Source organism: Colobus angolensis, unplaced genomic scaffold, assembly GCF_000951035.1.
Source record: "Colobus angolensis palliatus isolate OR3802 unplaced genomic scaffold, Cang.pa_1.0 Scaffold49, whole genome shotgun sequence".
Taxonomy (NCBI): Eukaryota; Metazoa; Chordata; class Mammalia; order Primates; family Cercopithecidae; genus Colobus; species Colobus angolensis.
In genome coordinates this window covers 343,324-364,943 of record NW_012118376.1, presented here as the reverse complement: position 1 = coordinate 364,943, position 21,620 = coordinate 343,324, and the positions used below count along the sequence as shown (strand labels likewise).

The 21,620-nt window shown below is 39.7% G+C and overlaps 1 protein-coding gene across 1 annotated transcript in view; it reads left to right on the top strand.

Moving 5' to 3' along the window:
* Nucleotides 1–11,719, top strand: part of JMY (junction mediating and regulatory protein, p53 cofactor) — a 105,415-nt gene extending 93,696 nt beyond the window's left edge. The window contains exons 10-12 of the mRNA XM_011959206.1: nucleotides 1–133; nucleotides 1,580–1,890; nucleotides 7,116–11,719. The exon at nucleotides 1–133 is cut by the window's left edge and continues 46 nt beyond it. Of these exons, the coding sequence (XP_011814596.1) occupies nucleotides 1–133; nucleotides 1,580–1,887 (441 nt within the window). The 3' untranslated portion in view covers nucleotides 1,888–1,890; nucleotides 7,116–11,719. The remainder of the gene's footprint in view (nucleotides 134–1,579; nucleotides 1,891–7,115) is intronic.
* The last annotated feature ends 9,901 nt before the right edge of the window (nucleotides 11,720–21,620 follow it).

Genomic DNA, 21,620 nt, shown 5'->3' with positions numbered 1-21,620 from the left:
AGAAAGGAGGGGAATGAGAAGAGGATCCCAAAGTCAGCCAGTGCCCCCTCAGCACACCTCTTTGACAGCAGCCAGCTGGTCAGTGCACGGAAGAAGCTCAGAAAGACTGCTGAAGGTTTGCAGAGGAGGAGAGGTACGGCAAGATATTTTCATGGTCCATCTGTTGTATGACATCAGGCATAGTAAAAAACTATGTATTTTTTGACGTTGCAAAACTTAAAACATTTTATTTTTGAACATTATTTGATAGTAAACAGGTTTTCAAAGTCACACTAGAGGACAATTCTTACTAACTCACATCTACAAATGCATAAAGTACACAGAAATGTATGCCTTCTTGAGCTGTTAGGCATGTTTTAAAAACATCTTCTAAAGTGATACATACATGTTTGGTAATGTATAATGGATGGCTCCTTTTGTGTTAGGGAAAAAAAATTTGATTTTAAACCTGAGATTTTTTAAAAATTACTCATCAGAAAGGGTAAGCTATCTGGTCAGGACTGTCACCACAGGGAAGACATTGGCAGGATCATGTAACATTTGTTGAGGACTTGTGCGTATTTGTATAAAGAAGCAGAGAAGAATAGGGAGTGATCTGTTCAGCTTACAACGTGACAGATGTACCTCAATAAGGTTACTATTTTTTTCTTTTTTTTTTTGTTATGAGATATTCAAGCACAAATAAAATTATTTCTGGCCGGGCACGGTGGCTCAAGCCTGTAATCCCAGCACTTTGGGAGGCCGAGACGGGCGGATCACGAGGTCAGGAGATCGAGACCATCCTGGCTAACACGGTGAAACCCCGTCTCTACTAAAAATACAAAAACTAGCCGGGCGAGGTGGTGGGCGCCTGTAGTCCCAGCTACTCGGAGGCTGAGGCAGGAGAATGGCGTAAACCCGGGAGGCGGAGCTTGCAGTGAGCTGAGATCCGGCCACTGCACTCCAGTCCGGGCGACAGAGCGAGACTCCGCCTCAAAAAAAAAAAAAAAAATTATTTCTAAAAAGAGCAGAGAATAACCCTTGCCTTTTGCCTTTAAGGAATTTGCATTTTGCACAGGGAGAACATTATATAAATGTTACATATTACTTGTCTATTACATTTTAATCTGAAGGACCATTCTATAAAACATTTCTTGATATAATCTGAGTAGGATTTCACATGTAAAACAACTAAATGAAAAAAGCACAGTCTCCATAATGAACAAAAATGTAATTTTTAAAAGTAAAATGTGTAACTGAATTTGGGTGGAGCAACTGCAATATGGAAATCCTTTGGGAATCGCACCCATAATACTACTAAGACCACCTCCCAGTTCCCAATCTGGTCACTTCTCTCATATAGGAAATGATAGGAATACCAATAGTACCCACCATGGATTGGGTCTTGGGATTTTCTAAAAAGAAGGATAATTAGAATCCCTTGTGTTCTGGTCACCTTCTGCACACATTTCACGATCCGTTTTGTAGATGGTGTTTCAGCGTCCTGTGCTTTCACAGTTGCAAACAGTAGAGGTTATACAGTTTCATTCTAATTAAGTGCAATCCTAACTGTAATACTCTTCTGTTTCATTTTCCAAAGTGAGCTCACCAATGGATGAGGTGCTAGCCTCCTTGAAGCGTGGTAGTTTTCATCTGAAAAAGGTTGAACAGCGAACTCTGCCTCCTTTTCCTGATGAAGATGATAGTAATAATATCTTGGCACAAATAAGGAAAGGGGTAAAATTGAAGAAGGTACAGAAGGATGTTTTGAGAGAATCCTTCACACTTCTACCCGATACAGACCCTCTAACACGGAGCATCCATGAAGCTCTTAGAAGAATTAAAGAAGCATCCCCAGAGTCAGAGGACGAAGAGGAGGCTTTGCCTTGCACAGACTGGGAGAACTAACAAGTAAATGACCCTATTGTCTTTAGTAGCATTCAGTAATACAGGTTTTAAATTGGATGATGAGGTTTGGGGTATTTTTTATTGAGCCTGAGGCATATCGTTTGTTTTATAGCCCAAATTTGTGAACTTCAGGTTTTACTTAATATTGTAGTTTCTAGAAACGTAATGATTATTGCTATGTAAATATGATTTTTTAAAATGTTCTCCTCATTAAAAATTTCTGCCATACAGCTGTAATTACAAGTAAAGTGACAGTCTCATTCTTGCCCTAAAAAAAAAAACAAAAAACAGAAAAGGGCCTGGCACGATGGCTCACACCTATAATCCTAGCACTTTGGGAAGCCGAAGCAGGCAGATCACTTGAGGTCAGGAGTTCAAGACTAGCCTGGCCAACATGGTGAAACCTCTTCTCTACTAAAAATACAAAAATTAGCCAGGTGTGGTGTCAGGAATCTGTAATCCCAGCTACTTGGGAGGCTGAGGCAAGAGAATCCCTTGAACCTGGGAGGTGGAGGTTGCAGTGAGCTGAGATCGTACCACTGCCCTGGGCAACAGAAGTGAGACTCAGTCTGAAAAAAAAAAACAACAGGCTTTCCAGGTTCAATGGTTCGCTTCTGTAGTCCCAGTTACTCAGAGGCTGAGGCATGAGGATCTCTTGAGCCCAGGCGTTCAAATCCAGCCTGGGCAATATAGCGATAACCCATCTGTAAAAAGAAATCAATCTTTTTTTTTTTTTTTTTTTTAAAGAAAAGGCTTTTCTGACAAAGTATTTCAGTAACAAACTGTTATGCATACTCAATTTTGATGTCATGTTAGCTGACCTCAAAGGAGTTTTCTAAGATCAATCTGGAAAAATTGTTGTATTGTCTGATTATTTAACTTTCTAAACCCTTAAAAAAACTACTTACACCTGTCACAATTACTGTATTATCTAGATAAATTTGCAGGTATCATTATATAAAAATTACCTACATATCTAATGAATACTCCTGTACATATTAAGATTCTCTTTGGTTACACATGTAGCATTCTCCTAATATAATAGAGAGCTATAGTCGACTACATTTTAATAAGCTAATTATAGCGTAATATGGCACAGATTATACCAAATATATAAATCAGTAAAGATAACATGGTATAAATTAAATAGTATATCGAATTTATAACGATGGTAACTGAAATGTAATTTGTATAAAATTTATAGAGTATACAAACATATTCTATTAATTATTATTCTTTCTTGATGGAATATGTTTCTCTGGGCTTCAAACATTCACCAAAGTGGGAAGACGAGTCCTAGAAGGGAATAAGTAAAGGAATAATTAATTTATGTGTTAGCCCTGTGAATTCTTTTTGTTGAATTTCTTTTTTTATTTTAGAGACACAGTCTCTCTCTGTTGCTCAGGCTGGAGTGCAGTGGCACGTTCATGGCTCACTGCAGCCTCAATCTTCTGGGCTCCAGCATCCCAAGTAGCTGGGACTCCAGACACATGCCACTGTGCTGGGCTAAATTTTTTATTTTTTTGTAGAGACAGGGTCTCCCTATGGTTGCCCCAATTAGCATAATAATTCTTAAAACATGTTTGATCATAAGAATTAACTTGGGGAGCTTATTAAAAATGAACATTCTGTCCTTAAGAATCCTTTAGAACAACAAAGAAAAAAAATGTTTTTTTGACAGGGTCTCACTCTCTCACCCAGGGTAAAGTGCAGTGACACAATCTCGGCTCACTGCAAGCTCCGCCTCCTGGGTTCAAGTGAATCTTGTGCCTCAGCCTCCCGAGTAGCTGGGATTACAGGCGCCTGCCATGACGCCTGGCTCTTTTTTTTGTATTTTTAGTAGAGATAGGGTTTCACCATCTTAGCCAGGCTGGTCTCAAACTCCTGACCTCAAATGATCTGCCCACCTCAGCCTCCCAAAGTGCTGGGATTACAGGTGTGAGCCACCATGCCTGGCCCCCAAAAAAAGAATTCTGAGTAGATCTAATGTATATGCAAGTACACATCTAGATTTTGAAGACATAATACAAAAATGTAATGTATGTCACGTTTTAAACAATTGATTACATATTGAAAGATTCTATTAGTTATATTAGGTAAAATATTACTGAAAGCAGTTTCACCTGTTCCTTTGGGTTTGGGTTCATTCCTCTAGTACCTCTCCACTGTACCCCTCCCCATCAGCATCTGCATCAATCAATCACTTAAAAAGGGTAATATTACATTTACCATGATTCAGCCAACATTCAGTAGTAGCATTATCCTGTCTTTTTTCCATTATGTATATAGTTACATGTAACACTCACTTTGTATGACTTACTGTTTTTGGATCCCAAAGTAACTTCGAGTTATTTTTGCTTATACGTATGTCCACTATGCTTTGTAAAGGGATAGATAGATAGATAGATAGATAGACAGACACACACACACACACACACACATATCAGTGTGTGAATGTCTAGACTCTCAGGTGTGTCTGACTGGGAATCTCTTCCATAGTGGATATTTGTAGGTTGTCTCCCACTTTACAGTTCTTGCTACCATGTGTTGTCTTCTTCTGCTGTAGCTTCTCAGGAAGCTGCTTAAGCTTGTGCCTAAAACTGCCATCTGTGCACTAATTCCACAGCTGGACCTTCACATAAATGTGTGTTTAGCTGTTTCATTACAGATGGTCCACAGTGGCCCATTCACAGCACACCAGCAGCTGCTCAAGTCAGCCTATCCTTGACTGTCTTCTCCCATCCCACCATATCCTGCCTAACCCTAGACATTGCATCAGCATTTTGTATACTCAAGTGACTGGGATGTTACTCATAGCTTCTGGCTACTAATTTAGCCTTAGTATCAGATGTTAAGAACATGGTACATGGTGTATACCACTTTGAAAATTGCTTAAAACTGTTTTCGGGTATGTGGGAGACTGTTGATGGCTGGAATATGTGGTACAATGTTGAGAGAGAAACAGTGAGACACTTAGAAAATATATGAGCTTGGAAATCTGCAAAGTCACCCTTTACTAAATGTGTGCTACCTCAGAAGCAAACCATAGACTAGTATGAACTGATTAGGCAGTGATGAAGTAGCTGTGTATCACTACCTTGTGATCGTGGAGACTGAAAGGCTGTGAACTTTTTATCTATAAATGGCTAAAAAGGCTTTACTGCAATTTGTATTTCCCATTAATTTATTAGATCTCTCTTTTTTTTTTCTTTTTTTCTTTTTTTCTTTCTTCGAGACGGAATTTCACTCTTGTTGCCCAAGCTGGAGTGCAATGGTGTGATCTCAACTCACTGCAGCCTCCACCTCACGATTCAAGCAATTCTCCTGCCTCAGCCTCCTGAGTAGCTGGGATTATAGGCACGTGTTACTACTCCCAGATAATTTTTATATTTTTGTAGAGACGGGGTTTCACCATGTTGGCCAGGCTGGTCTCGAACTCCTGATCTCGGGTGATCTGCCTGCTTCTGCCTCCCTAAGTGCTGGGATTAACAGGCTTCTGTGCCTGGCCAGATTTCCTGATTGTAATTTTGTCATTAATGTACTTATATACTTTTGTTTTAAGAGGTAATTTCTTGAATATTCATAAAGTAGGTAATGAAGGTCCCTTGTTTTGCCCTGTTCATTCCTCTCTGAAACTCTTCTCTTTCCAGAGATAGCCGTAGTCGTGTTCAAGGAAATTTCTTAAAATGTGTGTAATTACATAGAGATTTAAAATAAGTTTCAGGCTGGGTGTGGACTTTTAAGTTGCAGGCCGGTAATTCTGCAGCACTTTGGGAGGCTGGGGGTGGGTGGATGACTTCAGCCCAGGAGTTCAAGACTAGCCTGGCAACATGACAAAACGCATCTCTACCAAAAACACAAAAAGTAGCTGGGCATGGTGGCTCACACCTGTAGTCCCAACTACTTGGGAGGATGAGGCAGGAGGAAACCTGTCTCAATAAATAAATAAGCTTCTAGTTTGTTTCCTGTGAGAGTCTTCTTTTTTTTTTCCGAGATGGAGTCTCACTGTGTCAGCCAGGTTGGAGTGCAGTGGCGCCATATCGGCTCACTGCAATCTCCATCTCCCAGGTTCAAGCTGGGATTACAGGCGCACCACCGTACCCAGCTAATTTTTTTGAAGTTTTAGTAGAGACGGGTTTCACCATGTTGGCCAGACTGATTTCGAACTCCTGATCCACCCTCCTCAGCTTCCCAAAGTGCTGGGATTACAGGCGTGAGCCACTGTGCTGGGCCCCTGTAGGAGTCTTCTAAAGTAACTATAGCAGTGCAGTTCAAAAGAAATATAGTTTGAGACATGTAATTTTAAAATGTCCACTAGTCACATCAAAAATGAAAAGGAACATGTGAAACTGATGTTTGTAATATTTTATTTGACACAATGTAGCCAAAGTAATATCCTTCAACACACAATCAACATTAAAAACCTAGGACATGGCTTTCTATTTCTTTTTTTTTCATATTAAGTCTTCAAAATTCAGTGTATTTTTTGTATATACTAGTAGCACATCTCAATTTGAATGCTAAGTATTTGATTCTTAACAAGAAATGTCCTACCAAAACAGTAAAATTGTATTTAATGGAAAAATACTATTTACTGTTTTAGATTTTTAAATCAAACTGGATTGAAATCAAACTAAATCAGTCACACTAGACACATATCAAGTGCTCATTAGCCACATGTAGCTACAGTATTAGAAAAGCAGAGCTGTATTAAGTTGGTACTTTATTCATGTTCCTGTCAGCTTTTATCTGATGAGTTTGTCTTTTATATAAATGCTCCTGTACTGTGGGTAAGCCCCATAGATCTTAAGCACAACACTTTTCAATAAAATGCCCAAGTGAAGTATCCATTTAAAGACTGGTGTTAATCCTGTCCTCTAAATGTCAATCTAACAAAAACAGTTTCTACTGCATTTTAAAGACACCATTTAATTGTTCTTACTCTACTAGCAGTTTATGAGGCAAATAGTTTAGACTGAATTTACCTTTTTAGTATATAGTTTTGATACAGTGTTAGAGTAAAAAGAATAAAAATGAAAATCTAAGAGTCTTTTAAACATGATCAAAATCTGTATTTAGATTATTTTGTTTTCATTTTTGCTGCTTTAAGAATACCATGGCCTTTTGTAAAAAATGTCTTTTGTACACTTTTTGAGGGAACATAAATACACTGTATCTTTAAAGGGTCATCTTTTTTTAATGGTCTGTATTATTTTGTTTGTAAACAGGTGACATAACAGAAGAAAAATATCATTCAAGATTGGTTCTGATTCTTTTGGAAAATAACAGTTTAAGCACTTGGTTCCTCAGTTGGATAACATTAGATCCAAAGTGCATTGGTTCAGTGGTGTGAAGAAAGGAAGCACAATTGGCAGGTTATCACTTTCCAGTCATTCCAATAGATGATGGTTAACATGAATTTTACATGTGCAATGTTCCTGACTGCAATGAAGAAAAGGCCTTCTGGAGATTTCTGTTTTTTAAGCACATTCTCCTTCCATCCACCTATTTACATCCATGTAATGGCCAGTTAAGCTAGGGCTTGCTGTAAGTTGGAAGAACACTGGGTTGAGATCTACGGTGAGCTGTATTGGGACTGCTTTGCGAACCATCTTTCGGTGCACTGAAAAGTCATCTGAAAAAATAGCTTCTTCCATATCAGCTTATGTTAAATACTATGACACTCTGAAAAAGTTAATCATGATAGCTGTAAGTCAGGAATTAAAATCAGATGGAAATACACCTGAAATGTCCACATTACTCATTTCCAAAGGATTTTTCATAAAGATGTTCAGCAACATCTGAAAAGCTGCATGGAGATACATCTATTAATATGTTCACAACATGATACATTTAACATGGCATATTTTTAGGAGTCTTATACTTTGTAAGGTTTTGAAGTTTCCATGCTTTTAAATCACTCTTCATATTTCTGAATTTATAATAGTTTGAATTTTATGTGCATCCTTGCTTATGGGAGGCAATACTTTGATAATATTTCAAATTATTTTTATTTTGTGTGAACTATTGCTTGATTGCTATGACTGACATGACTTTCCTATTGAGAATCAAAAATCAAGGTTCAGTAATAGGGATACAGATCTTAACTCTTTTTACAAACCACCATTTTAAGTTTTTATTTTTATGCTCCACAGTGAAAAGCATGTGCTCTACAAAGATAGAAAGTAGACAAGCAGACAAGTCTCCATGGCTGGCATTTCACCATCTTCACATGCACTGAATGGAATTTTGGGAGAATGCCTTTGTTATTGTCACTAAAATTTTACACTTATACACAGCTTTAGGTGCTGATTTTGGCTGCGATGGAGTCCTGAAGGACACATTGATATGTTCCGGATTGTCAGCAGGATTGTCATGGGCTTGAATACATGTAGATCGTTGGACTCTGTGCAGTACCCTGTACATACAATTGTGCATAAGCAGATCTTGGCCTGTCTGTGGAGGGAGTTAAGAAATAAAATACCAAAAAGAACTTTATTTCTTTTAAGACAATTCTCGGGCCTAAACCCAGAAAGCAGTACTGGAGCAAAAGCCCAGATTGTATATGAATTGGTATTCCTGGAGAAAAAAGAAATGCTCACACTTTGTTATTTTAAAGTGTTTTCTTGAAAATAATTAGGGAGAAAATTTTCTGGCAACAGGTTATGTAAGACAAAATTTTTTTATTATTTCAAAACAAAACAGGCACATGCCACCATGACCCAGCTAATTTTTGTATTTTTTGTAGAGACAGGGTTTTGCCATGTTGCCCACGCTGGTCTTGAACTTCTGAAATCAAGCAAGCTGCCGGCCTCGGCCTCCTGAAGTGCTAGGATTACAGGCGTGAGCCTCTGTGCCCAGCCTGACAAAATCTTTTATTTAAATGTTAGTAATACATTTATTGATGAGACTAGGAGCTTCTCTGCAGCATCTTCGTAATACATTGGTTTTAGTTCCCACACTATTCCCACATCTTGTCTGGAAAGATTAGAAATACAGATGTAATATGGAAACTTCAACATCATGGAGTGGTGATAGTGTCCTATTTGCCCTTGGTAAAATATTAAAGCATATTTCTTAACCCAAAGAGTGATTGGTTATATTAATATATTTGAAAAAGATAAAGCAAATTTGCAAACCTTTACAAAATCATGTATCAATTTTATGCTATCCAATTTTTACGTACCCATGTGTCAACATTTCATATATCCAGTTCTTTGGGTGCTTGTTCATTACTTTTTTTCATTTATTCAAATTCAGAAAAATATAGACACATGTAGTGTTAATTTAACCAAAAACCCTGGAACGTTCATATCTTGAGAGGGAATTTGCTACCCTTTTAGTTTTGGGATTCTATTATAAAATAGGCTCATTTATACATGTGTCCTGTGGTCTGTCTTCCAGAGTGTGCTGTAATAGTAGGTCTCTAGCAAAGACTGGAGGGTGGAGGGTGTACAGAACTCCACTCAGCCTCATGGATGCATCTACAATTCTCTCAACCCATCCTGTTACAGTGCTCCATGAGAGTCACCTCACACTTGGAAGAGCAGGAGGTTAAAGCAGAGTATTGTTGGCAGCCAGCTATGCCCATTCTCTTGTAAATAACTTTCCAACACACCCATTTCCTTGCCTTAAGGTGCAGGTTCCTGCTTCTACACAATTTCAAATGATTGCAGGTCAGAAACCTTTGGAGTTACTCATGAATGATAATAAAATTTCAAATAACTAGAGTCTTACTTGTCCATCAAGATGACATTACCAGTGGAACCCCCTGTTAATCTTAAAGTAGCTTCAGAACCTAACAAAAATTATGTAAACCTGGTTAAATGCCCTTTTTTCTTGCCTCTAATAAAATGAGGATCTTCAGCCTTAATACTATATATGTGTATATTTAGTTATGATGGTACTTTAGATGCTCACATTTCCAGTTCCAAACTTGTCCATACTTTTTATGTGCTTCAAAATATTTGACACATTTCTGTTAATATATGATTTCTGTATCCACAAGCAGCTGCTGGCTCATGCTGAATCAATTTAGAAGTTAATTTGCCAATCTGGTCTCAACTGCAATGCATTTAAAATAGGGAAAACAAGTAAATGAGTTTGGGATGTTTTGAGATTGTTACTGCCCACTTGACTGTCAATTTCAAATGGCTCCTAATGCACCCAAAATTATAACCAATGTAGCATGTGTAGGAAAGGTATTCTTAATGATTGCAAATCCTTGTGTAGATTACAGCAGTATGAGGAATGCCTGGCTAAAAAGGATCTTTTAAAAGATGAATAATGGTTTTGCTTGTATTGTATAGGCTTATTGAGTTTGTGAGCACCATAAAAACAATCATTCCTTAATTCTTCATTGTGAAACTGAAATATTTCTGTGATGCATTTTTTAAAAGGAGAGTCCTAGACACAGCTGTAATAGAATAGAAATATAGAGCTTTTCTCATAACACAAAACCAGAACATAATTTTCGGCACTTTTACTTTATATAATGAGGAAAAACAATTGTTTCCACAAAGTTGAACTATGTAGTAATATTTGGTAACACATGGCATGGCTACTTTGTCACAGAATGTGTGTCAAGTTGCAAAGCATACTTGGGCCATTGTAAGACACTAAGAATTAAAATTCTTAAATCAGTGAAACAAAAACTAATGGGCAGCATTCTCTGTTTGGGATGCGATCAGTATACAATTAATACAATTTAATGTTACACATTCCCTAAGACACCATTTTTAAGTTACAGTCACATGAGTGTGTTTGTATAAATTTAAGTCAATGCTTTTAGCCTAGGCAAAGCTTTTTGTTCACTAAATACAAGGTTTTTTGGGTTTTTTTTCAGCTTTATTATTGAAGTATTACAAACCTAACATCAGATACCAATGTGTAAAAAGTACTATTGGGTCCTTAAGGCCTCTATCAGGGAGTTGAAATTTCATACACTTTACCAGGTTACTTATAAAAAATGAACAGCTGTAAGACATTTCAAAACTGTTGCAGGCACATTGTTAAAATGCAGCCATTTGATAATGAAAGCAGAAACCTTAAGTTTTACCTAATTATTGCACTAAATGTAAATGGTAACAAAAAATTAAGTGTGCATTTTAAACAGATTCTATTTCCCACTTACTGTTTAGCATAGAAAAAGAGCTATGCTTAGAGGAGTGACCAGCAAGATTTATTTCAGATGGAAGAGGGGTGAGAAAGTGGAAGCACCTTACTGTTAGAGCATGTTGCATCTATTAGTGCTACTGAACAATTCAGTAATTTCTGAACTTTGCTGCAAAGTGCTCTTTAGTTAAAGCACATTGAGAAGGGTCACTGCTTAATTGCTTTGTAAAATGAAGCAATGGTATTTTTTATCCGATATAGTGTAATTTAAAAGTTTTCCTACAAAGTGAGTTTATATTGCTGCCTAAACTGTGTTATGTAAGCAAAGGGTTTGTAAAGGCGGGAGGGAGTCTGGATTCGGCGAGTGTGTGCATTTGTATGTGTGAATGTATGAAAAGTTTCCTCATTGGGTTATTCTCAAGATGTGTTTATTGTAAAGTTTTCTATGTTTTGCCCACAGTAAATGTACAACTTGGCAATTGTAGGATTTAATTGATTGAATTCCAAATTTATACTGTCTCTCCCCTTCTGCAGAGACATTATGCCACTGTAAGGGGCATGTACAGAAAATACCTCTGAGGTTGACTTGTTAAATAATTGATGAATGTTATTTCACACTGAATCTCAAAGCAGTCATTTATTTTGCGGGTTAGGGGAAAGTTTTGTTTTTAGCTGGTGTTTTTTGTTGTTTTTAATTAGGTACACTAAGAGTGGCTAAATTTGGGGGAGTTGGTGGGTAGGAAAGACCTTGAAAGGGAAATTTGGGGATTTTTTTTTTTTACTTGCATGTTCTACGGGTAGCTATCAAAGGGTGTAACAAGTTATTCCAGCTTTTCCCAATACTAATGATACTGGTTTTAAGAAGTCTGCAAAATCACTAGGTGGCATTTCTCCTTCATTTGTGAACCAAGAGGGGTAAATGATGCAACCCATACAATGACTTCTGACTTTTTTAGCTTTGACAGAATCTCCATTGTCTCATCGAAGTTCTCATTGTATTGTATGTCTTTCCAAGTATGAAACCATACTATGTAGTTAATGAAAAATGAAAGGCTGCACATTATTTTGCATGAATAATTAATTGCCCATTAGGGCTAAGGAGACTGCCATGATTTTTATCGGTTCTGGGTAAATGAAAATTTTAATGGAAAACTGATTCAACATTTACTAGCTTTGTGCAATATAATAAAAGGTAGAAGCAAAACACTAGCACTTGTGCTTGGCTTGTAAGGATGGCTTTAATACCATTACATTAAATGGACAGTGTGCACAGTGTATTGTAAATGCCACCTCTTGCAAATTTACATTACTTAAATATGTTCAATTAACATTCTAAAGTATTAAAAGTACAAAGGAAAAAACCAAGCATTTATAGCAATACCATGAAATCTCCAGTAATTGTTTTGACCATTGCCTTTTGCTCTTTAGCGCAACTTTTCTGCATTGTAATTGTATTGCTTTGTATTTCATGTTTTTTACACATGACTTCAGAGTTAAGTACTTGTACACCAAGTATTGCAATCACCTTTCTCTTGTACATGCAATGTAACAACCTACAGTTTTGGTGCTTTTAACAATATTCCTCTTTTTCTTTAATAAAGGATATTTATTTGAATTAAACCTGATTTTGTTTGTTTAAAATTTCAGTGGTACATATTTTCACTTCATTTGAAATAGAAGGACCATAGCAAGTTGTATATCTGTTATGACAAGTTATAACATGGAGAACAGGATCCAGAGACTATCCATGCCTGTATTTCTGCCGCTTCCTGAGTGCTGTTTGTTATGACGTAATTTTGATGGCAACCTTCTTTGTGCTATTAATGAACTTTCTCAGTTTGTAAATATTCACAAAGTTTGGAATTGCTGACTTCCAAATTGGAAAATTTTTAAATGGCGGGGGGGGAGGCAGGGATTAGGCTTTACAGTGAAACATGGAAGTAGATTAACTAGAGCCCAGCAGATAGCCTTACCTGATGTTGACTTGATACACCCCCCATAACACACAAGAAGCACACATTCAAGTCATTTAAGTCAGGGTCCTCAATCCCTGGGCCACGGACCTGTACCAATCCATGGCCTGTTAGGATCCGGGCCACACAGCAGGAGGTGAGCAGCGGCTTGTGAGCATTACCACCTGAATTCCACCTCCTGTCACATCAGCAGGGGCATTAGAATCTCAGAGGAGCGTGAACCCTGTTGTGAACTGTGCCCGTGAGGCATCCAAGTTGCGTCCTCCTTAGGAGACTAACACCTGATTATCTGAGGTAGGACAGTTTCATCCCAAAACCACTCCCCACCCCAGCCCTGTCCTGTTGACAAATTGTCTTCCACAAAACCAGTCCCTGGTGCCAAAAAGGTTGGGGGCCACTGCTTTAAGGGACTTAGTTCCCAAAGGAAGGGTATCTGGAAGGGCTCCAGTTCCCATCTCTACCCTGGGCAGTCCTGGCCAGTTTTTTCCCCTTAGTTAATGAAACTTTTGTTGCCAATTTAAAAATTATGATGACTGTCTAGTCCCTACATGACTAATTTGTTTCGTTTTGACATTAGCTAAGCCCCTTGAACAGCCTGTACCATGAACCAAGAAGGTATGTGCCTGGATGTAGTCATTTACAAAATGATGGGTTGGCCGGGCATGATGGCTCATGCCTGTAATCCCAACACTTCGGGAGCTGAGGCGGGCTGATCACCTGAGCTCAGGAGTTTGAGATCAGCCTGGCCAACATGGTGAAACCCCAACACTACTAATAACACAAAGATTAGCCAGGCCCTGGTGGTGCATGCCTGTTGTCCCAGCTATTCAAGGAGGCTGAGGTGGGAGGATTACTTGAGCCCTGGAGTCAGGTTGGAGTGAGCCAAGATTGCACCACTGCACTCCAGCCTGGGTGGCAGAGCAAGACTCTGTCTCAAAAAAAGAAAAAACACGATGGGTTTAACAGGATGGGCTTTGAAACTTTCTTCCAGCTCCTGGATTAGGTAATAAGATATGAGAACTTTCTTCCAAGGAAGGGCCTTCTGATGTGTATTCCCTCTACAATGTAAATTTGAAATTAACCAGAGGTTTCTGATGACTAGACGGCCTGAAGAATGGGCTCAATAGAGGAACTTTAGCCAAACTGATAGAATAACATCTACCTCTTGAATTAAACTTAGGTACAGGACTGTAGAATAATCTTTGTGGAACCACGATACAGTTGGCTTAGGAAAGGACTTTCTGCAAAATGTCTCAGGTTATTCACCTTTACTAAGACAGGTGAAAACCTATTTTGGAAATAACAGGCCTCGCTGAAATTTCTTAGTTCTTTGTGACTCTGTGCATTATCCTGAGCTTGCTGAGTTCCATAAGCTGGGTAAAATCCTTGTGAATTCTTTGGCACAGGAAGCTATTTGGAGATGTTTAAAATCCTTTGGTGCAAACATACCAATATGCTATTACATTCCCACTGTTAAACAGATTGATAACAAAGTTTAACCATATTTCATAGCCCTCTATCCCTCTGCCAAGTTACTACATGGATACGTAAGAGACTACCCTTCCACAGAGACCTCAACACTTGCTCACCAAGAACTTTGTTCTTCACTGTTAACATTTTCAAATCTCTACCAATAAATTTGCCCATTCACAAGATCCTTTTGCTCACGAGTTGTGTGCTGTCATGATTCTCTGAACTTGGCTAATCGTCAACTGCTTAACCTGGCCCATTAATTCATCTAGATGATAGATATGTAGGCCATACATATCTATCATCTAACCACATCTTCCTCTTACCTTTTTCCTGCCACCTCAATCTGCTATTGACTATCGCTGTGAATGATTCCATATACTCAGTCCACTGAGCACCTTTCTGATTTCAAGCTCTTCCCTGTCACTACTTCCATGGCTAGTCCTTGCCCTGCGTTCAGTAGTGTCCTAGACTTCCTGCCTCCATACTGGCTAAGAGAAATGTGCCGATGCTACAGGGCTTTTTGTGGGTATACATTGGTCTCCTTTCCAATCTTTCCCCCCACTATCTGCATTTCACTTGCTCATCCCATTCTTTCCACCTGCATATGTTCTGCCTGAAATGCCTCTCTTCCCTATCTCAACAATGTCTCACTTCTACCCATTAATGTGGAAAGCACATGGGCAGTGTGTGTCTGACCCTCCCTGTCTGTGTTCTTAATGAGAACATTATAAGAATAAGAGCTAAGATGGGAAAGGAAGTATTACAGCATCTTCTTTAATCTTCACAAAAATTCTATAAATGTTACTAATCCTCATTTGAGGGAGGAGAAAAGCAGTTGGTGATGAAATTGTCCAAGGAGACAACTATGAAATGGCAGAGAGCTATGCCTCAAAGCCTCTCCATGACTTCCCATGGCATTGTCAACTTCACTCTTAACCTGTAAGGTCCAACTAGTGCTCAGCTTTCCAAGTTCAGATTGTTTTGAGAAGAGCTCTTGATTCTAGGCTAAAACCTGACTTGACTTTTTTGAGATGGATTATAGAAACTCTTGGTCAATAAAAATGTTCAGGAAGGATAGAACAAAAGGATAAAAGGCATCAAGATGTGACTGCAAGTAAAATTTAAATTCAGTCACAGAAAAAAGGCAATTAAGTCCAAATCTTTTCAGAGGCAACTAGAAGTGTTTTGGGCTCAACCATTGGCCCCCATCCAGATTTGAGATCCTGTCCCCACAACGTAATTTCTGCAGGGAGAGTCAGAAACATATATCCCAGCCAGGTGTGGTGGCTCACGCCTGTAATCCCAGCACTTTGGGAGGTCAAGGCGGGCAGGTCACGAGGTCAGGAGTTTTGAGACCAGCCCGGCCAACATGGTGAAACCCCATCTCTACTAACAATACAAAAATTAGCCAGGTGTGGTGGCGCACGCCTGTAATCCCAGCTATTTGGGAGGCTGAGGCAGGAGAATTGCTGGGACCTGGGAGGTGGAGGTTGCAGTGAGCCAAGATTGCACCACTGTACTCCAGCCTGGGCAACAGAGCAAGACTCTATCTCAAAAAAAGAAGAAAAGAAAAGGGTAGGGGTGGGGAGGGACAGGGGGGAGGGGAAAGGAGGGGAGGGAGAAGGGAAGGCAGAAGAGAAGGAAACGGAAGGGAAGGGATATATCCCCATCAATGCCTCAGCAGTTATTTGTCTCACTTCCAGTGATACCTCTGAAAACTGTAGTATCTGAAATTTTCCCTTAGTCTTAGGAATTTCTATTTACATGCTTCTAGAGCTAGAACATTCCAGTGACCACAGCCAGTTTGATCTCTTTCCATCCTCAGTAAATGTCTTGCCATATTCTTCTGGTGATCTGGAGCCCTTTATATTGAAATGGGAAATAATGCTTTTACCAAGTCATTGCAAGTTTATGAGGAAATTATACTGGCCAACTTCTGTCAGAAAGAACTGTTTAATACCAAGAACAACTGAAAGGTTATTCATCCCCAAGTGCATCAACAGATGTTTTGTGTAACAAGACTGGCGAGAGATTGGAAGACTCCACAAGAAACCTTATATTGTTTGTAAACGTTTTTCAATGGAAGGGAAGTATAGCAGGAATTAATCGTATGGTTATTCTTAAAACTTTTTATAGGCCAGGTGCGGTGGCTTACACCTGTAATCCCAGCACTCTGGGAGGCTGAGGCGAGCTGATCACCTGAGGTCAGGAGTTCGAGACCAGCCTGGCCAACATGGCAAAACCCCATCGCTACTAAAAAATGTAAGAATTAGCTGGATGTGGTGGTGCGCCTGTAATCCCAGCTACTCAGGAGGCTGAAGCTGGAGAATCGCTTGAACCCGGGAGGCGGAGGTTGCAGTGAGCCAAGATCACACCACTGCACTCCAGCCTGGGCAACTGAGCGAGACTCCGTCTCAAAAATTTAAAAAAAAAAAAAAAAAGAAACGCTACTGTGAGCTGTTTTGCAGATATTGTACAGTGTGTAAGCGTATATTTAAGCCAAATGAATAAATGCCATTAAGTAGATCACCTCTAAAGTCATGGGAGAGGAGTAAGGGGAGGCAAGGGGACTTATAATCTAGCCATCCTAGGCATATTATTTTGTGATATGCCTAGGACATGTGACATTATTTATATATGTATTCAAAATTACAATATACAGATGCCACACAATGGTTCTCTGAGATGAAGTAGTCCAGGTGGCAACAACATTCCATGTTTTAGACCAAAATGATCTTTTTCATGCTTAGAGACCCTAACTTCTGGGATCTTATTTGAGTAGGTATTCAAGTTATTCTGGTGGCTCAAATATCCTTTTAGAGGAATTATTTGGTCTTCTCTACAGGCCACTTTGTGACCCACCTCTTTTCAGAAACAGGATGCCTTACCTGTGCAACAAGCTCATGGGTCAGTCCCACACTTTTTGAAACACAGGATTAACTCTGGAACTTCCAACAACTGTCAGAAAATGCAACCAAACATTTATTGTGACCCAACATTTGCTGAAAGGTTTTCTAATGCCAATTCCAACTTTGCCTGCCGTTGTCTAACTTCTGTCATTGCATCAAGTTGACTTATCAGAAGGCAGTACTTCAGCATGATCTCAACCCCAGTCATGCTTTCACACTGTTATGCAGGAGCGTGATGATCTGGCTTTCATGGATGGTTGAAACAAAAAATATCTAAGTATTTCTAGGCTTCTTTCATAACTCTTCCCTCCCTGCCTAGTTACTCTTTCCCATGGTTCCAGATACTATCTCTCTCATAATGTCCTCGCCTCTTCTCAGTTCACTGTACCTACGCAGGTCCATATGTGTTCAGCTGCCTAGTGACCTCTTTCTTTGGAAGTCTCACACATATCTGAAATATAACATGCCCCAAACAGTTTCCTTGACCCTATCACCACTAAAACCTGAACCCAAATCTTCCCACTTCTCCCCATCTTTCACAATTCCTCCAGTTCTGCCATTCAGAATTTAGAAGTTATCCTTGATACCTTTCTCAACCTCACTTCCCAGCCCCCATCCAATTCTCCGAGTCCTGTCATACCTAACTCTAATATACACCTGGCACACACTCACTTCTTTCTCTGTCCCCTGCCACCCTTGGGTCCCAGTCTACTTCATCTATCCACTAGACGCTTCACTGGCTTCCTACCCTGTCTTCCCACTGCTACTCTTGTCTGCCTGCAACTCATTCTACACCCACAACGTGGCGAGATCATGTCTCTCCCCTGCATAAAGCTCTCCAATTTCCACTGCAGTTAGAATAAAGTCATAAATGTCCTTCCCATAAACTACAAGGAGATGTGATTTGGCCCCTGCTATCCACCCCACTGCTTACTGGGCTCCAGTTACATGTGTAATCTCTTTCTCACCTTAGGACCTGTGTGCAAACTCTGCCCTCTCCCTAGAATTGTTTACCTCCTTCCCTTTTGTAAGTATGGCCAACTTGGTGTCTCCCAAAATTCATATGTTCAAGTTCTAACCCCTAGTACCTCAAAACATGTCCTTATTTGGAGATACAGAGTCTTTACAGAGATAGTCAAGTTAAAGTGAGGTCATTAGGGTAGACGCTAATCTAATATGACTGACGTCTTTATGAAAATGGAAATTTGGACACAGACATTTATAGAAGAAGGAAGAGACACAAGAAGAGGCGATCCACAAGCCAAGGAGAGAGGCCTGGAACAGATCCCTCCCTCACAGCCCTTAGAAGGAACCAATCCTGCTGACAACTTGATTTTGGACTTCTGAGTTCCAGAACAGTGAGACGGGGATTCCTGTTGGTTAGCCAGCCAGTCTGTGCCCTGTGTTACAGCAGCCCTGGAAGCTAATGCATCATCATTGAGCTTTCCTCTGAGATACCAGCTCCTCACAGAGGACTTCCTGCTCTTCCTCAAGTACATCCCTCGTTATCCTCTATGTTGGCCCCTTGTGTGGCAGAGCCTGCTCACCAGATATCCCATCAACTGCCCCCTACATCTGCTAGCACCATTGCAGATAGAAGAGCCTTGTAACTAATTCTACCCGGTGAGATGAAAAAGCAGATAATGTGCATCACTTTCAGTCTGAGATAGGAAAGTCCATGATTGCACCAATCTTTCTCTTCTTTTGTGGCAAATGAAGAGGGCTTGTACACTACCAGGTAGTATAGCCTCCTCTGAGATTGCAGCAATGGGTGTCCTCTGTCACTATTTTGTTTCACCATCGTATTAGAAGTACTAACATTGCAGTTAGGCAAGAAATATATAAAAGGCATAAGAATTGGAGGGAAAGACAGAGAAATGGACATTTTGGGGGCATATATAATGGTTACGTATGTAGAAAATCCAAGAGTATCAATAGATAAATTACTAGGACTAAGAGGTTTAGTAAGGTTGCTTAATAAAATTATTTTTTATTTTTAAATGTAATAAAAGTAAATATCAACTGAGGCTGGGCACAGTGGCTCACAACTGTAATCCCAGCACTTTGGAAGGTCAAGGCGGACAGATCACTTGAGATCAAGAGTTTGAGACCAGCCTGGCCAACATGGTGAAACCCTGTCTCTACTAAAAATACAAAAATTAGCCAGGTGTGGTGGCGGTTGACTGTAATCCCAGCTACTTGGGAGGCTGAGGCAGGAGAGCTGCTTGAACTCAGGAGGTGGAGGTTGCAGTGAGCAGAGATCATGCCACTGCCCTTAAGCCTGGGCAACAGAGCAAGACTCTGTGTCAATAAATAAATAAATATATATATAGATATATGAACTGAATTTCTATATATTAGTATCATTGTTTTGAAAAGTTAAATCAATGGAAAGAAGACAGACAATGCAGTGGAAACACGGGCATGAGACTTGAGTAGGCAATTCATAAAAGAAGAAATACAAATGGCCAAACGTGTGTGTGTACATACAAAAAAGTAACAAAAAATAATTAAAACCAAATTTAACCCCAAGACTGGTTAAAATTTTTAAAATTGACAATTTTAAGTATGGGCAAGTATTTGGAAAACAACATTCATATACTACTGATGGTCATGTACAGTGGAACAACTATTTGGAAAGCTGTTAGGCATTATCTAAAAAAGTTCAATACACACTCACTCTGTGGCCCAACACATCCTTATGCAGCTGAAATACGTGGATGTCTGAACTGGGAGACATAGACAAGAATGTTTATAACAGCATGATTCTTAGTAGCCAACACCTGAAAATAACCCAAATGTCCATCAACAGGTGAATGGGCAAATTGAGGTATATTCCTAAAATGTAATCTAGTCATGCAATGGAGTAAGATAGAGCAAAACGAATACAGCTACATGCAACAATTTGGATGAATCTCACTGATAAAAACTTGAGCAAAAGGAGCTGAAGAGAATATATAAAATATGATTCTAGTCATGTAAAGTTTCAAAATAGGCAAAACTAAACTGTAGTGTTTTAGGGGTATTATTCAGGCAATAAAACTATAAAGAAAAGCAAGGGGGTGATGACCATAAAAAAATCAGAACAGTGGTCACCTTTGCAGGAGAGGAGAGCTTTATGACTGAGACACACCAAGGACTGCTGTGGGGCTGTCACGTTTCTACTTCTGGGCCAGGGTGGTGGTGAGGTGTTTTGTTTTGTTTTGTTTTGAGACGGAGTCTCGCACTGTCGCCCGGTCTGGAGTGCAGTGGCGTGATCTTGGCTCACCGCAACCTCCGCCTCCCAGGTTCAAGCAGTTCTCCTGCCTCAGCCTCCTAAGTAGCTGGGATTACAGGCACCTGCCACCATGTCCAGCTAATTTTTTGTATTTTTAGTAGAGTCGGGGTTTCTCTTTTTTTTTCTTTGAGACGGAGTCTCGCTCTGTCTCCCTGGCTGGAGTGCAGTGGCGTGATCTCGGCTCACTACAAGCTCCGCCTCCCAGGTTCCCGCCATTCTCCTGCCTCAGCCTCCCGAGTAGCTGGGACTACAGGCGCCCGCAACCGCGCCCAGCTAATTTTTTTGCATTTTTAGTAGAGACGGGGTTTCACCGTGGTCTCGATCTCATGACCTTGTGATCCGCCCGCCTCGGCCTCCCAAAGTGCTGGGATTACAGGCTTGAGCCACGGTGCCCGGCCCGAGTCGGGGTTTCTCTATGTTGGCCAGGCTGGTCTCGAACGCCTGACCTCGTGATCCACCCACCTCGGCCTCCAAAGAGCTAGGATTACAGGCGTGAGCCACTGCACCCAGCCGGTTGTAAGGTTTAATTTACAATAATTCAGTAACCTGTACATTGATGTTTACACATTTTTCTAAAGTATTACATTTCACAATATAAAAAGTTTTTCAAAACCTCTAACACCGGGCTTTTTATTAAAATTCTAGAAATTACTTCTAGAATTCAGTTGCCAAAAAGCTTTTTCTCCACAAAATAATTAGTGTTCTTACTCTACAAAACAATGAGAACCATATAATCTAACATGCTTCACTTTTTTTTTATTAGCTGGCAAGAATTACGAGCTAAATTTAGTGCTCCAATGGAAAAGCCAACTCATCTCAGACTTCTGGGTTACACAGTTCTCTGCTCCCTTTAATTGGCTGTGTGTGTGTGTGTTTTGTAAACTCTCCTGCTCTAGGTATTTTAACATTTTAAATGTTCTCCTTTAATAAGTGGGTATGCATTTTTTAAAGTTAATTTGAAAAAAGCTGTTTCAAAATAGCACAGTG